This window comes from Oenanthe melanoleuca, chromosome 1 (genome assembly GCF_029582105.1).
Source record: "Oenanthe melanoleuca isolate GR-GAL-2019-014 chromosome 1, OMel1.0, whole genome shotgun sequence".
NCBI lineage: Eukaryota > Metazoa > Chordata > Aves > Passeriformes > Muscicapidae > Oenanthe > Oenanthe melanoleuca.
This window is the reverse complement of record NC_079333.1, coordinates 78,628,950-78,645,532: the sequence shown is the minus strand read 5'-3', so window position 1 is coordinate 78,645,532 and position 16,583 is coordinate 78,628,950. Positions and strand designations below refer to the sequence as shown.

At 39.0% G+C, this 16,583-nt stretch overlaps 1 protein-coding gene across 2 annotated transcripts in view; it reads right to left on the bottom strand.

The window, feature by feature from the left end:
* The window catches only part of LOC130252980 (interleukin-5 receptor subunit alpha-like), a 28,036-nt gene extending 17,122 nt beyond the window's left edge, over positions 1-10,914 (bottom strand). Inside the window, exons 1-5 of one of the 2 annotated variants that reach the window (XM_056491125.1) lie at positions 10,856-10,914; positions 2,662-3,204; positions 911-1,110; positions 444-598; positions 162-309 (exon numbers count right to left, since the gene is read on the bottom strand). In XM_056491125.1, coding sequence (XP_056347100.1) covers positions 162-309; positions 444-598; positions 911-1,013 — 406 coding nt within the window. In that variant the 5' untranslated portion in view covers positions 1,014-1,110; positions 2,662-3,204; positions 10,856-10,914. The remainder of the gene's footprint in view (positions 1-161; positions 310-443; positions 599-910; positions 1,111-2,661; positions 3,205-10,855) is intronic. The other variant, XM_056491134.1, reaches the window with a different exon arrangement.
* Between the last annotated feature and the right edge of the window lie 5,669 nt (positions 10,915-16,583).

Genomic DNA, 16,583 nt, shown 5'->3' with positions numbered 1-16,583 from the left:
TAATTCTGCAATACCTCAAAGTATTATGAACCATATTCTTAACATATCTGTACAAAAAAAAAAAAGTAGCAGAAGATAATAATGAGATTTCAGAAATTCTCCAAGACAGGAAATTATCATAAGTGCTTGGATTTCCTAACAGTAAGTAGGAAATAGCTGACCTGGAGGTGCCTTGTAAGTAAATTCTGTCCAGTCACTCTCCTTAATTATGTCTTCTGTTTCTTTTGCAAAAAGTTGTGTCTTAACTTTAGCATTAAAACCAGAGTGTAATTTAAGTTGTATTATCTTTTCCTTCTCCTGAAGTCTTTCCTAAGAGGAGGAAGAAGAAATTCCATGAAGGTAGACTGTTCTAAGTATTAAAAAGGAAATTATGCAAACTCATCTCCTGAATGATACAATATATTATTTCATTTTACACTGTGTGCAACCTCTGAAGAACTTACTTTCCTTTCCTTAGTGGTATTGAAGAACTTATAAACCAAAATGTATTTCACAGTGTATTTCTTGGTTTCTTCTTTTGTCAGGTTATTGTTCCAGGACAAAATAACTCTTGAATCATCCTTGGTGATCCACAGAACATTATGTAGCCTAAGTGCATCTGCAATAACAATGATATTACATGGAGAGAGGATCCTCCACTGTGTACACAAAGAACTGTCCCTCAGCAAGCCTGGCATGCCCAGTAGCTCTACCAGGACCTCTGTTTCTGCATGGAGTAGGAATTTCTGAGCTTTGCTGAATAAGACTTTCAGCAGTGGGAGTCATGCTGCTCTTTGCAGCTCTCAGAATTAATTGTCTTGGGCACCTGTCCTACTGCAAGTCTCTTTATGGGCCATAGAAAGTGCCTTGACAATTAGATTGTTCACATTAAACATCTGGGATGGTTGGCAGAGGATGAACTGTTACTCACCTTTTATGTCTTCTTGTCCACTGGCCAGGATTGTGGAAAACAGTGTCTTATGCTGGAAAAAGCTTGATATCAGCAGGACAGGAATGACTGTAACACGTGCCATAACAAAAGTTTTGGGCCACAGATCTGAGGAAACTGAGGCTCCTTAGCTCCAAGTTTGGTTGAAAAAGTAGTTAGAACGTGAGGTTTTCATTTTGCATCTGTGAAATATTAGGAAAGGGTCACCTAGATGCTTAAAAGGTGTCGAAAGTACAAAAAGTAAATATGAAATAAGTTTGACAGGTCTTGTTGACTGGTGCCTGCTGCTCCCAGGATGTTCCCACTCTTTAACTGGGTGCCAGGGCCAGAGAGAATGTGCCACAGAGCACTGGTTTTGAGTGACAGCACAGCTTTGATTGCAAGCCAGCACCACAGATATGACACTGCTGGCACTGCAGGCAGTTTGGGTAGGGCCCCCCTGACATACCCACGACCAGGTTTCAGCCCAGTAGCTCTACTTGAATGTGTTATTTGGCCTCTTGTGACCATAGAGAACATTTCTTGACTGTGTTTGTGTTACCTGGTTTAGGAGGATATGAACCATAAGAAGAGATGAATCCTGCCATTTGAATAATTATCAGCAAGAGAGTTTCAGGAGTTTGCTAAATTTGGAATACAGTGAGCAAACAGATTCAGACTGATCAAAGTTGGTTTTAGCAAGACAGCATTGCTATTTCTCTGAAGGGTCTCATTCAGAGATTGCTTTAATGTGAAACAGCATTTGATACCTTCTGTGTTCACATGCCTCCATGTTCAGAGACTTTCACTCACTAACTGATTTTTCTTGACTCTGATTGTTTTCTCTTTTAAATTCTCGGACATATTGTATCCAGAAATCAGGACCTGGAGCTATATCAAAAGGTTCACAATACATAGGCAAATAAGTGCCACTGGTCACTTAGAGGGAAATGTGTGAATGTTCAGCACATCAAAAAAATCTGCAATGATGTTTCCTGGCCAAAAGTAATACACATACACTTAAAATTATATACATATACAGATTAATTTGTAATATTATTTTATCACCATGCAGTGAAAAGGAGACCACTCAAGGAATGCTGCCCTTGTTTAGGAGGTGCTGTGAAAAAAATCAATTAAAAAAGCTGTAAGGCAGAGGTTTCCTCATCTGGGTCAGTCTGGAGTGATCTCAGCTGTAGCAGCTACAGTATGCAAGTCACAATATGCACATGGTCAGCAAAAAAAAGAATAAATTCTGCTCGGTGTGCCCAGGTAAGAAGCCAATTCTAAATTTATGGAGAGGAGAGGGTGAGCTGTGCCATTAACTGTGCTCTTAGAACAGTATGGTGTGTGGAAAGAGGAAAAAGTCAGGGAAAATTAAAAACAAGGAAATTTGGATGGTTTGTTGTTCTACATGCAGTGGCTCATCCCTCTCCATGGAATGGAGCAATCAAAAACAGTCCTAGGAACATGTAAGTACTAAGAAAGGGGAAAATGAGGCTGGAAAACACTAAGCCAGTCAAAATACTTATGGCTAATATTAACATGATTTTTTTGAAAAACAAGGTAAAAGGGGATGTGGAACAGGAAAAGGAACAAAATAAATTTTACAGTAGCAACAGCTTTTGATGTTAGAAACAAAAAGGGACATAATTTGTGTGGCAATATAAAAGCATCTAGAGAGAGGACACACAGAGGCAGACAAGGAAGATTTTAGAGTAAGCCTGAACAAACTTAGAAAAAAGCCAACCAACCTGAGTCAAAGACAGACATTTCAGGTGAGATGTTTCAGTGCTGTTTCCCCGAGGTGAGCTGCTCCTAGGAGCAGATTTTGTAGAGGACTGAGGCACCTCTCCACCTTCTGCCAGCGATGCTGCGAATGGGAGCAGGCAGATGCAGGGCAAGCAGCTACATGGAAAGATGCCAAAAGGTGCTAGAGATGGATGCACAAGCTCACTTCCCTGATCCAGCAGCTGTAGGTGCTGGGGGAATACTCAGCAATGCAGGAGGTGGCCAGAGTTGTGGATTGTTTCTGAGTAACACCTCCTGTCCTCACTGCTGCAGGCTGAGCCCACTGGGTATTTCTTACGTTTGTATACAATTAATTAGTCCACAAAAAACAGTAAAGTGAAAGCAGTGCAGCATAAGTGACCAAAAGGGAACAAAACCTGTCCATACATAAAAAGTTTCTTGTTCACAACTTGTCAAAGATCACATATTTTCATTTATGCCAGCATAGATGAGTTGAAAGACAGAATATTTCTTCTCAGGCGGGATTTTGTGTTCCTCATCCTGTGCTACAAAGAGGATTGAGTTAGCATATGGTGCTGAAATTCAGTCATTGATGAGCAAAATTAAATTCATTGCCTGGCAATATTTTTTCTCATAAGACTCTCTGGCTCTTTTGTCTGAAAGAATACATACCAGCCAAATATACTTACAGAGTCCAGTTAATCTAGTGGGATAGAAATTATCTCAACAATCTAAACCACCTTAAAAATAACCATAATGCAAAAAAAATCCCCCAAAAAACCCAAATGTTTTCCAAGCAGTGTCCTGTCAAAAATGTGGGTTTAAAAAAAATTAAAAATACTATACATATTTTACCACTTCTTTTTATTTTATTTATCCCCTTTTTTTATTTCTGATCTTCAACTTCAGCTAATACCTGTTGGTTGGTGCCCAGCAATGTGTGGTTTACAGCAGTAGGTTGTTGGAGTAAGAGAAAGGGAAGAGAACTGACAGGAGCTGCCAGCCTGTCTACCACTACAGCTGTAGAGGTTGTTTGTACAAAGCCCACCTGCCACATTTGGGAAGTAGACAGAGAAAGAAAAATGAAAATAGCTAAAACAAGTTTCATAAAAATTAAGAGCTGTTAGCTCAAGTAGCAGGAAAATAAACTGGTTTATTTTAAATCTACACTATACATGTCTTTGAATAAAGCTATTTTTGAAAAGTTTCTGGGGCTGAGTATTATATCCTCCTAAGTGCAAAAGTTACTTTTTAAATAAACAATTCTTATATACATATATTTTCTTTGAAAAAAATAGTAAAATTGCCAAAAAAGTCGATTTCAGGTGATCTTGATAATTATATTATACCTAATTTGGAAAGAAAATTCAACCATTAAACAGTTTAATCTTTTATTCATTGTTCTAATTCACAGTCTTAGATTAAGGCAATCACTGGGACTGTTTGTCTGATTAAGACTACCTAAAACTTAGACTTCCTTTAAGGCTGTCAAGACATACTTTTTAACATCCCCCACCCCATGCCCTGTTTGATACTAGACAGTGTAGAAATTGATCAATTATGATGAAATAAACAATATAGATCTAATAAATTTTAAATCTCTTGGTAGCTGAAGAGTCAAAAGAGGAGTACCATTTATATTGTTATTTTCAAAACTTACCTTAATTTTAGTGCTTGTTAAACCCTGGGTACCTATGCGTCATTCAGGCTGAGAAGCAGGACAGATCAGCTTGATTCAGGAGCACAGTGAGAAATTGATTCTGGAGACTTCCCTTTTCACAAGGCACTCCCTCAGGAAAGCCCATTTCAGGGCCACTCCCCACCGAGGGGCTGGAGCATCCCTCTGGGCCAGCAAACTCTCCCTGGAACCCTACCCAAGGTCTTTGTCCTCCAAGGAGACACGTCTGCATGACTAGCTCAGAGCTCTTACTGCTATTTCCTTTTTGCATAGGGCACAGAAAGGTTTCAGAACCTTTTATGTATTTTAATAAGGCTTTATATTTTAAGAAAAAGATTAAAGAAGAAATTAAGTCATGCACTTCAGGTGTGACCTATGGAATTAAAATCCCAGGAAGATCCTGCCCTACTTGCCATTGTTCTGCTGGCTTTTAGTGGCTAATATGCATCTTTCAGTGTGCACCAAATTTAAAAAAAAAGAAAAGTCACAGAACTAACAAGGAAAAAAAACAAATAAATCTTGCATCTTGAACAGGTGGGACTGCCTGTTTAACTCTTCATATCTGAAGGTTTGTCCAGCCCTGTCTCTGAAATTGTCCTTTTAACTGGCTTGCTTTATAAAGTTAATTTGCAATTATCAAAAATGCAATTGCAAGACACACTGACAACATATGAATGTCATTCTGAGGGGAGTTGACTGACTTGTTAATAAGTGGGTTTGAAATCAACCACTTTATTCATACACACTGATATTTTGCATTCCAGCTTTCCATGTTAAGCTGGATTTACAGGGGCAATAATGGATAAAAGTTTTTCTCTCTTTTTTTTTTTTTTTTTTTTTTTTTTTTTTTTTTTTTTTAATTTATTGGCTTGAAATGGATATACCTCATTTTTCACATTAAAAAGTTTATTCACTAAGGATATGGCCCCAGGTTTTGGTGCAAAAATGAACTTAAGGTGTCAAGACTGCATTATTTATTGCCTTTACAAAAATTGCCAAACTTGGAAAAAATATTTCACAATCCCTTCTGTAAAGGGTTGAAGAGATCAAGTATTAGGATTTTTATCATTTGCTAGCTGGTGTGCAGAGCATAGGAACTGCCTCTTTTGTGCTTTTCCCAATCTTCAGATACTGGACACACAGCAGAGAAATGTTGAGAAAGGAAGAATCCCATGAAACACTTTTGATGCTTATTCAGTGAAGTGCTAGAAATCTAGAGATCTTCACTCTCATCCCAGGCAGAGGCTGTTACAGTTATGTATGAGAATAGTTTTATTCTTTCAGTATGTGTGTTAAAAATACATGTTTCAAATAAAACACAAACAAATTAACAAAAAACCAAACAAATCCAACTACAGAACTGTCATAGAGAAGATCAATGGAATGTTTCAGCTTGTTAATAGTAAAGTCTTAATAACTGTTGCTTTGTCTTTTGTGTGCCTCTTTCTTTCAATAAAATATTTTTGACAGTGATTACTCTGACTTATATCTAGATTTTCCTGATACATAGATTCAATGAGCTAATCTTGATCTTAGTTTGGAAAAGGATATATTTAGGGCCATGTGTTTGTTTCTTTTTCATTTTGGGGTGGGTTTTTTTTGTTTTTTCTGGGTTTTTGGGTTTTCAAGGTAAGGTTAAACCAACAAACCTTTACCTCAAGTGCTTGAATCCAATTGCTTCCTTGTTCTGGTGTTAATCAGACATGATCTTATGGTGGGGAATGTACAGAACCCACATTTTTCTAATTATGAACTAACATAAAGGAAGGTAAATGCTTCTGGAGAACTTTGGCTATATTTAGAAGTATGTTTTATTTAAGTGAGAAGAGTGTGACTTGGAATCTGAAATCCAATGGTAATAGTGGCAAACCCAACCCCAAGCCCAGTACTCAATTTTTAAAATGTAGAAAACTTCATTTCCCCTTGTGTCTTTTGTTTATTAGAAAAACATGTGAATTTTGTCTGGTTAAGGTGTGGTTTGTACTTTGAATTAATGGTAACACCTCAATAATTGCAGTATATTCTTCCTCTTCTCTTGCACCATAACTCATTGCCACTACTGACTTCAGAGAAAAGAAGTTAATTACTTTACACATATTTCCTGGAGTTCTCTTAAAATTTTAAATAATTAAAGATTTAATTTTATTTTTTAAATTTTGATATGCTGTTAATTTATTCAGAAAAGCAGGAATGGTAGGAATTCAACACTTTTTTTCCCATCCTTAACAGACTCTCACCCTGAGTTTCATAACAGGTTCAGCCCATCAGAGTGATGCATTGGAACCAGGAGTGGATTTGGGCTGATCAAAAACTGTGCTTTGAGCAGTGTTTAGTACTTGACAGCCTTTTCTGCCTCAGTCCTCTGAGTCCTGTGTCAGGCCAGTGAAGTCCCATGCATGTGACTAAAGGACAAGGTTTTTTCCTTCTCACAGCCCCTGCAGTCTGGCTTGTTGTGTCAACACAGCTGGTATTTGCAATCACGTGCTGGGGACATTTGGGATTCTTGATATCTTGAGTTCTTGAGTTCTACCTCTGTTTACACCAAGAAAGGAAGAGGGGGAAAACTCATTTTTTGCTCTGTACTGAAGTGAAAACCAAGTTTCAGAAATTTGGGCTGTTAGTGATATGTTTTACTGGAAAGGAATGGTGAGTCAGGCAAAAAAGATAACAGAAAGCTAAAGGGAGTGTCCTGAAAGTGACACTGCTTGTTAACAGAAGGGAATTTTGAAATCACAGCTTTCTACTGCAATAGCTAAATTTCCACCATCTGGGTCTCTTACTTCTGTTTTAAATCTGATCTCACATTTCTGTTTCATATTATCAGGATGGCAGTTGCCCATGCAGCCTTCTACTCTGCATCTACAGTCTCAAAATGTAACATTTCTTTTGTCATGGATCATTTTGTAATACTTTTCAAACTGTTTGTGTACATACACCAATGGAAGGCTTGAGAAAGTAATTTCCTGGAGGAGATACCTCTGTCCTTTCTGAAAATTATCAGCTGCAACAAATAGCCAGCTGTTGACAGTGAAAGTCAACCTTGGATCCAATGCCTCTGTTCCAGTTTCAAATCCTGCAGGCAGAGATTTATGAGATAGCAGAGTGCAGGTTTGGGGTACACTATACACCTGCACTGTAGGGTATGGTGACTGCATCAGGGCTGGAAAGAGTCCTATAAGGTACTGCAGTGCCATGTAGCTATGTTTGGCCTTAGCTAATCAAGGGGAATCAGTGGAAGATTTCAATTATAACCATAGTGCTGTTAGTGTTGTGATTACAGAACCACTAGACTAAATCAGACCCATTTAACACCTGCCTCAGGATATGCACTGCATGTAATGGGAGAGATGGAGGAGGGCATGAATACATGAAAACAGAATCCTCAGTGAGGAACTGAGACACAGAGAGATCATGTAAGTTTTCCAAATCTCACCAGATATATCTGAAATAGCTAATTGATACTATTCTTGTCATTTCCATTTTGAATTCAATGAACTACATTAAAAAACCTCCTAACACTGGTCAGAAGCTGATGTCTCATTATGCACACAAATTTCCTCTAAGGTGATGGGCAGACTACTGATGCATCACAATAGTTGTGACTACCAGCAGCCTAAGAGAATAAGGCTTGAAAGAATGATTTATCTTTAAAATCAATAGCTATGCATCCTGAATATTCCTAGGAAGAGATCCTCCTGTATTATTTCAAGGGAACTGGTGAAATATACCTAATACAGGAAAATTCCTAGGCACTTCAGAGCATATGTATCATCACCTGATTATTAATTTGTGCAACTATTCCTGATCAGATATTCAAGTGCTGACAGCAGAATTGTTAATGTCTGCTCCCCCTGTTAGGATAAAACCTTTAAAACCAAGCAGATTTTTTAAAACAAGAGACTCTAAACAAGAAAAAATTACTCCATTCTACTCCTTTCATGGAGCATTGTTCAATTATCTCCATGCTGCTTCTATACAATTAATATTAGAATGTCCTTCAGCATGATTAATTCTATTTTCCTCCCTTCTTGATATGCTGAAACATTTCAGGTACTCAAAAACACTTCCTGAAATATTTTTAAACTTTAAGTCCTAATTTTCATAGTGCCAACATCAAGAGCTAGGACTGGCACTGGCAAAGCATCTATTGATTTACAAGTAATCATTAAAAATCTGCTTCCTATCTAGATTTCTGATATTAAATAAGGAGCCTTCTAGTGCTTATATAGGGTGCTTATTGCCTAACCAAACATGACAACATATATGTGCAGATGACATTCTCAGTGAGGACAAGCAGGTCAGTGTTCATTAGGGAACCAAACATGGAGAAGGAAAAAGTCTATCCACCTGCTCTAGCCATCATTCTGGGAAAAAAAATATTACCCCTGTAACACTCCTGCCTACCAAACTCTATCTGCCAAGAGCACAATAGTGAAGAGCAGCATTTAACACTGAGTTGAAATAAAACTGACTCTCAACCAAACAGTCTGGTGATACAAAATTCATCAGAGACAGGCCGAGAGAAAATGCCCATCCATCTGCCAAGTGAAAGTAAATAAACTACTTGTTTGTGGAACAGCTTTTGCTCACAGTTTTGGAACACTTCAGCTTCTTCACAACTGAACCATCTGAGAAAATAATTGCTCTTGGTTGCCTCACCCAGAGACATATCCAGAAATTCATTCTGTATTAGAGAAAGATACATTTCTAGGCACTCTGCTCATCAATCTCAATTTTTGGTCAACATTGATAATTGTGCTTGTTTAAACTCTTGCTAACCTGGAGCTCATTAATACAAATTCTTCCACTGAACTCTTGTGGTGTGTCAGCTCTGCTCAGGGCCAGTGAAAGGCAGTTGTGAGAGACTGGAATGCTGAAATGGTTAATGATTCTAAACTGGCCATGTGCAAAAGCTTCAGGTGCTTTACTGATCGTGCTCAGAGTAACCTCCAGGTGCAGAGAGGGTGCACAAGCTGCTGGGTTTGAGCCAGGTAAGGGAAGAGGCCTGTAAGAAGCAGATGGTGTGAGGTGGGATTGTGCTGCTACCATGCCATGTGTAGACATAGTAAATGTCTACTTTACACAAATGAAAATTCCCTTCCAGGGGCATACTGGGGCATTCAGATGTGGCCTGAAGATATTCATCCCTTCTGATGGGCTATAATTGGCTCAACTACAGTGAAGAGAGAGGCAGTTGAAATGTCTTAGAAGGTGTCACAAGCCATCAAAGACCCCTTATTGCCCCATGATCCAGTCTTGCATCAGACAGTGTAAGACTACCTGCCTCATGGGAGGCATCTCAGTATTCCCACAGAGCCTGAGCTTATATTAATCCATTGAGCTTTGTGTTTCTGGGCTTCCCCCTCCCCAATGGATCAAGACTGTGACCATCACTTTGACCAGTGGGCATCAAGAATATTGAAACTGCAACAATCAAGTCTTGTTTTGGGATCCACAGGTGGTGGTATATTTCTACTCTTATCCTTTCTTTCTTTTCCCTTATATTTTTTCTTAAGTGTTATTTTTATGCTTTTTTATTACTATGGATAATAACCAAAATAAGTACAAACCTGCTTTCCATTGCAACCAAATTATTCTAAAATTAACCAAATTATTGTAAAATAGAGCCTACCTATATATATTTATTTATAAACACCTATCAGTCAGTGTCATTTTGCTCTAACCTGCCCAAAGAGATATATTAACAAGAACCTGGTTTACCCTCACCTTCTGGGGTGGGCTGTAACAGCAATGAGCTTTGAAACAACTATATCCTCACCCAAAAGAATGACCTATCTATAGACACTGTTGTTTGTCATCAGTAAAAAAAAAAAAAAATTGACAGGAAATATTTTTATAAAATCCTAACATGTTAGATAGTTAATAAATCTGTTTTACTCAAAATTTTAGAAAGATTTGTAATCAGAGCCATCTGAAATTTGCAACTTTGCATGAAAATAATTTGAGAGTGCAGAGTGTGGGTTATTTTTAGCATCCCACTGGAGGGAACTTGATTTTTCTGATTAAAATATAATTTTTTTGCTTGAGGATTGATAAAAAACAATGAAGGTGTAGAAGAAAATGGGTTTAAATCTGTCAGACAGAGGAAGGCTGATCCAGCTCAGAGGAGGGAGAGAGGGCTCCTGCCTCTGGAAACTCGAGAGAAGGGAGTGAATTTTCCTGTCATTTTAAAAAGGAATGCTGTTAGGACTTACCTTTGGCAGAGGTTCACAGCAGTTTCAGTCCATCCATGGTTTTCAGTGCCCCATGAAGGACACATGCTTTTCTGAGGGAGAAGGTGGGAGAATACAGCCCTCTATGATGCTTTTTCAACTGTGAAGCTTATATAATTCCCCATTTAGTCTTCTGGGGAGTCCCAATGAGACATACCCTTCATTCTGAGATGATTTCTCAAAACTCTAGCTTCCACTATGGATCAAGCTTGCCCTAACATTTTCAAATCCTTTCCCTCATTCTGCCCAGCGTTACTTCCCTTTTCCCTTAGATATCTTACTCACCTCCCCCTGTGCAGCCAGAGCAGCACACTGGTGAATCAGTCAGATCTCTGCCCTCGGTCACAGACCTTGCTTTTCTTCCCCCAGCCCTTCCCAGTGCCCTTAATCATGCCAGTAGTACCACCAGCTTTATTGACGTGAGAGTTGGCACATTTGCCCAGCTGAATCAGGGTTGACATCACTCGTTCAAACTGTTCCCTGCATTAGCTGAGTCACACTAATTTAGCCACTTCCACTCTGCTTTCATCTGACAAGTGTGTGTGGCTAAATGTTTATCTTCCTTTTAAACCATTGTTCTTTAGTTTAACAAGGTTTTGTTTCTGAGGAACCATAGAATCATAGGATGGTTTGGGTTGGAAGGGACCTCAAAGATCATCTCGTTCCAGCCCCCCTGCCATGGGCTGGGACACCTTCCCTAGACCAGGCTGCTCCAAGCTCCAACCAAACTGGCCTTGAACATTTCCAGGAGTGATGAGTCCAAAACCTCTATGGACAACCTCTTCCAGTGATTCATCACCCTCTCAGGAAAGAATTTCTTCAATACCACCTTTCAATTTAAAGCCATTGCCTTATCTCATGTAGATTTACCAATGCCTTCGGGAGAACTTGCTAAACAGCATTTTTCTCTCAAAGCCATCCCTTCTGCAGGGTGAAACACTAACATTGATCATCTTCTGTTAGATCAGACCTATGATTACATGGCTGACTTTTGGACATGTCCTTTGAACAAAAAGATTAACCAAATCAGGAAAATCTGTGGTCAGCAGGTCAATAAAGAAGGCTGCTAAACCTGAAAAGGGCATGTCAATGTGGAGAAGATGGACTGCAGTCAGACATGGGATCTTTTCTGCTTCCTTTACAGCTAAAATCAGAGTTTCTTTAATAGAGTGACTGCCCTCGATATGGGTGGAAAGCACACTAAGAGCTATTCAATATTAAGGGTTTTTAAAGCACTGTATCTTTTCTAAATATCTCATAGGAAAAATTACAGCTTGAAAAATACTGGGCAAATAGTTGTTTAAAAGGCTTGGAAAAAAAAGAGAAGCAGAATTTGCTTGCATCTCATGAACTTTGACAATGAGTCAATGAATGTGGTACATAGAAGAATAAAATAGGTCAAATACAAAGCTTCACTGTTAGAATGTGATAAGCCCAAGCCTTCTACGAAATACAGAAAGGCAGAGGAAGCACATAATTGATTTACTTCCTTAATATTTTCTCACACAAAACTCAGAGTAGCCTAGACAGGAAGTGACTTTAACACAATTCTCAATGTGAGAGAGTACAGGACTGGGTGGGAAAGAAATGCAAGTACTTATGTGCTGTAGAACCCCAATTTCATATGATGCATACCACCTTTCTAGGAATAAGCAGGTAAATGTCACTGCAACTTGAAAGGCAAAGGAATTCTTAATAAAGAATTTTCAATCTTTTCTGTCAAGATATTTTTTTTTATTTTCAGTGAAAATACATACACTCTAATAAAACAGCACCCTCCTCACCTGGTTCATTTTCATCCAGAAATAATCCATTTCTGTTCACAGAGTTTAAAATTAGCACAGAAGAGGTGAATAAAATATGCAGTTTTAATCCACACTTTAGAAATTAATCCCATTTTTGTTTTATATCCACTGTATGGAGCCTTAATTCTCGGGGAAAAAAGTACTAAATATTAAAATAAAATAAATTATTAAAATAAAATCTAGGACCAGATCTGTAGCTAAAACCTTTACCTAATCTGATACAGAAATGGGCTGGACAGAAACCTTCTAGCACAGTTTTGAGTATTAGAAAGCAGGTATTGTTTATTGCAGCACGCTGGTCACCCCAAGGGTATTTCCTCTAATCAAGTGTGCTGAGCATCAGGTGAACGGAATTATACACACTGATTATGTATTCATTAGATATCTCCACCTCCTTGGTTTTATTTTACATAATCACACCCCTCATTGGAAGCCCTGACGTGGTTCTTTGGGCTCTGTCTTCAATCCCCAGTGTCCTTTTTAGGTGGCTGTTCCTCAATCCATGTGTTTGAGTAAGCACAGTAACATTGCTCTGCATAACTTCTGCTTTGTCAGCCTTGCAGAGCTGAGCTGGCATCCTGCTTGCATGTTGCCTGATTTCTGTCTGCCTAAGTTACATCTTTATCTATTTCTTCAAGGCTATTGTTCTGTTCTACTGTCCTTGATAAGAGTAAGATCATGTTCTGTTCTGTTCTAATCCTTATCAAGTGAGGAAACTGCTGTTCTGCCCTACTGTCCTTATCAAAACTATTTCAAATTTTCCACTTTTTAAACAATTTGTTGTACGTTGACAAAAAGACTAAGGTGAAATGTTAACACCACAATAAATACTCATTTGGTTAGAGACTGGATTTAGGTTTCAAACTGTGGTGGACTCCAAATCCAATGTGGATTATTGCCCGATAAAATGCTCTGACAAATAAACCAGTTTGGCCCTCCAATGAATATATTAACTATCTAGTTTCTTTTAAGTTGCTATTTCTATAATTGCATGAATAAAAATCAGTCTAGTATAGCACCTTTACTTGGTGCCAAGTTTTCATTCACTGTATAGCCTTGTGTGACCTGGAGATCTCTGTTCCTACCCAGACAGCTGCAAATATGATGTGTCCATATCTGAATCACAGTCATAGCTCAGATGCATGAGGTTTGGAGAGAGTTTTCTGCAATCATATTTTATAGAGTAACAAAATCAAAGAAAGGTTCAGAGGGAATTAGAAGGAATTTTTAGAGAATTAGCAGGAATATTCAAACATTGTCTGGTGCAACTCAGCCCCCAACCTGATCTTGAGCAATTCCAATGAAGGAGCATCCACATCTTCTCTGAGCAACTTGTTCACAGAGATTGGGGATTGCCCCAACCTGGGAGCAGGACCTTGTTAATTCCATTGAGTTTACATGAGCCCATTCCTCAAGGCTGTCGAGCCTCAAATCTCCCTCTGGATGACACCACCTCCCTCTAATGCAACAACTGCACCACTCAGCATGGAGTCACCCACAAACTCACTGAAGGGTGCCCTTGATCCCACTGGCCATGGCACTGCTGAGGAGGAAAAATAGTGCTCAACCACACATGGACCTTTGTGGGACACCACTTGTTATGATTCCCACTTGGGCATTGAGGCACTGGCTCTGAGTCTTTGGATGAGCCCATCCAGCCATCTAACCATCCCTCTGTCAAACTGGCATCTCTCCAATTGGGGGGGAACCATATCAGAGGACTTACAGAAGGGATTTACATGGGGATGATTCAAAACTGAGTTTGAAATATGTGGGTAGAAATGTGTTTTAGGGTTTAATGCATAGAGTGACCCGAGGCTGCTACTTACAGAAAAATTTTCCTTCTGAAACTGTGTTTTTTCAGTATTTACAAGGGGGGAGAATGAAAGCAGAATAAAAAAAGACACAAACCAACGAACAGAATGTCTAAATAAGGGATGGCTGAGTGCCATCAAGAAGCAAAATTCTGCCCTCAGAAATCTCCAAGTGGCCCTCATCTTGTGTGCTCATCTTTCCTTGCTGCTTTCCAGGCTCAGTGAGCAATCAGCCTTTGTTTCTGTAACTTGGGAAGATTCTCAAAGTGGCCACATGATGGTAGCCTAGGATCAGGTACAAACAAGCTAAATCATGATAGTAAAGGAACTAAGGAGGAAAATTAATCCTTGTAAACTGAAATAAATGTGTGGATGAGTCATTGCCACACAGTGAGGACCTGAGCTGTATTTCAGCTTTCAGGTATTGCAATATCCAGAACAGAACTGCCAAGTGCATCTACTGGACAGCCCTATATTGAGACATGCTGTGTTTGGAGCTCTGCCCTCTTACAGACAAATTCATATCTAGTGAAGTTCTGCATACACTTTCCTTCCTGTTTCTTGATACCTCACATAAAAGGTCACTGGTTTAAAAAGATTAAACCACAGCAAGAGAATCAGAAATGTATGAAAGACTGTCTTTTGATTACTAGCCTCTTGATTACTGTTACTGCAATGTTCACTCATGGTGTTACCTGTGAAGAAAACTAAATGCAAATTGTAGAATTCTTATGTTTATTAAAGGCTACAAAGCTATTAATATAAAAGTTATAAAACTATTCTGGTTTTAAGAAGGATACAGATTGACCCCAGAAATCTGTGGTAAAATGTGCTGGTCTTGAAAAGGACTACTCTGGCATGCAACTTCCCTCCCTTTCATTAAGCAAATCAAATCATCCTTCAGTCTGCATAGCACCTAAGGAGAACTTCATCATCAGGTTGTCTGCTTGGTGAAAACATCCATGTCTAGGGCAAACACTGATTATGAGACTCTGACAAGGCTGGGGTGCTTGTGTAGTACCACAAATCCACTGCAGAGGTGGTCTTGGGTATAATCCTGACATCTTACATTCCATACAACTAATTAAATTGTCTATACTGAAACAGAGAGAGTATTGTTTACTCTGCATAAATATCAAATATTCCAATTTTTCCAATCTATATGAAAAATTTTATTAAGAAAAATTAGTTGAAAATTAATCAAGACTTCTATTCCAGCTCAGTTTCCCGTAACCTAATTCACTGGAACAGTTACACCATCACCCAACTTCTCTAGTGCTGAGACTCAGGGTTCCAAGAACAATTCTTTTCTGAGAACAGAACAGGGTCCAGTTTCAAGAATTACAGACACTGAGTAGTTACAAAAGTCTCAGCATTATCACACTCCTCCAGCAGACCTCTTTCAATTCCTCTACAGAGCAGCAATCATAGGTCCCTATTTCTGCAGGTCCTGGAATGAAATGTCACAGCAGGGTACATTACAGTGTCCTGCTGTTTACTGCTGTATGAATAAAACTGAGGAATTGAGACCTAGAAAGAGGAAATATCTCAAGAACCATCCCCTACCTATTCCTCTGTCCAGAAGAGCAACAAGAACTAAGACTGACGGGAATGAAGATGTACAAGGTACAGACAAAAAGAAGGAGGACAGATTTTATATGATTTATCACTCATCCAGTGAGATATAACACCAAAGAGTAGTACACTCATTGAACACTATAAATAATCAGATTTAAATGTTAAAATGACTTAGTTTTCCTGTTTAAATTATTTAAAGATGAAGAAGACTGAGGTTTCTGTATAGACTGTACTATGGAGTACATTAAAAGGTTCTGTGCCTCTCAGTTCCAGGAGACCAGCACAGACAAGTGACATACTGTTGATTTGGCAGACTCAGGAACATTTCATACATACAGAAATTTTCCTGATCTGTGCATTGAATTTAGCCAACCCAGAAAAATGTGTAAGCAGGAAGGTTGTTGAGACATGACATGGTTTGTTACCCACCTACAGGGAGTGAGGCTGGCTGGTGCAAAGCTGGGAGCAGCTGTCCTGCAGAACAAAGCAGTGGGCTGGTACTGCTGTACAGGGCACATCCCTGAGCAATAAGCAGAAAACAGTGGCAAGGCTTGTAGCAAGGATACCTGACCTACACCTGAGCCAGAGGGAACACCATGTTCATCTGCCTGTCAGGTGGTGCCCTGTTCAAACCTCTACGTGAAAAATGTGTGACAGAAAAGACGGAAAAATTACATAATTCAAGCAATGAAGAGGGTGTCCCTGTGCTCTGACCTACTTGTCTCCCAAGGCCGAGAGTGACCCTGCTTCTCCCCATGGTTTAAAGGAAGTAAGGGGAAAGGAAATGAGGCAATGAAATCACATTCACAAGAATAT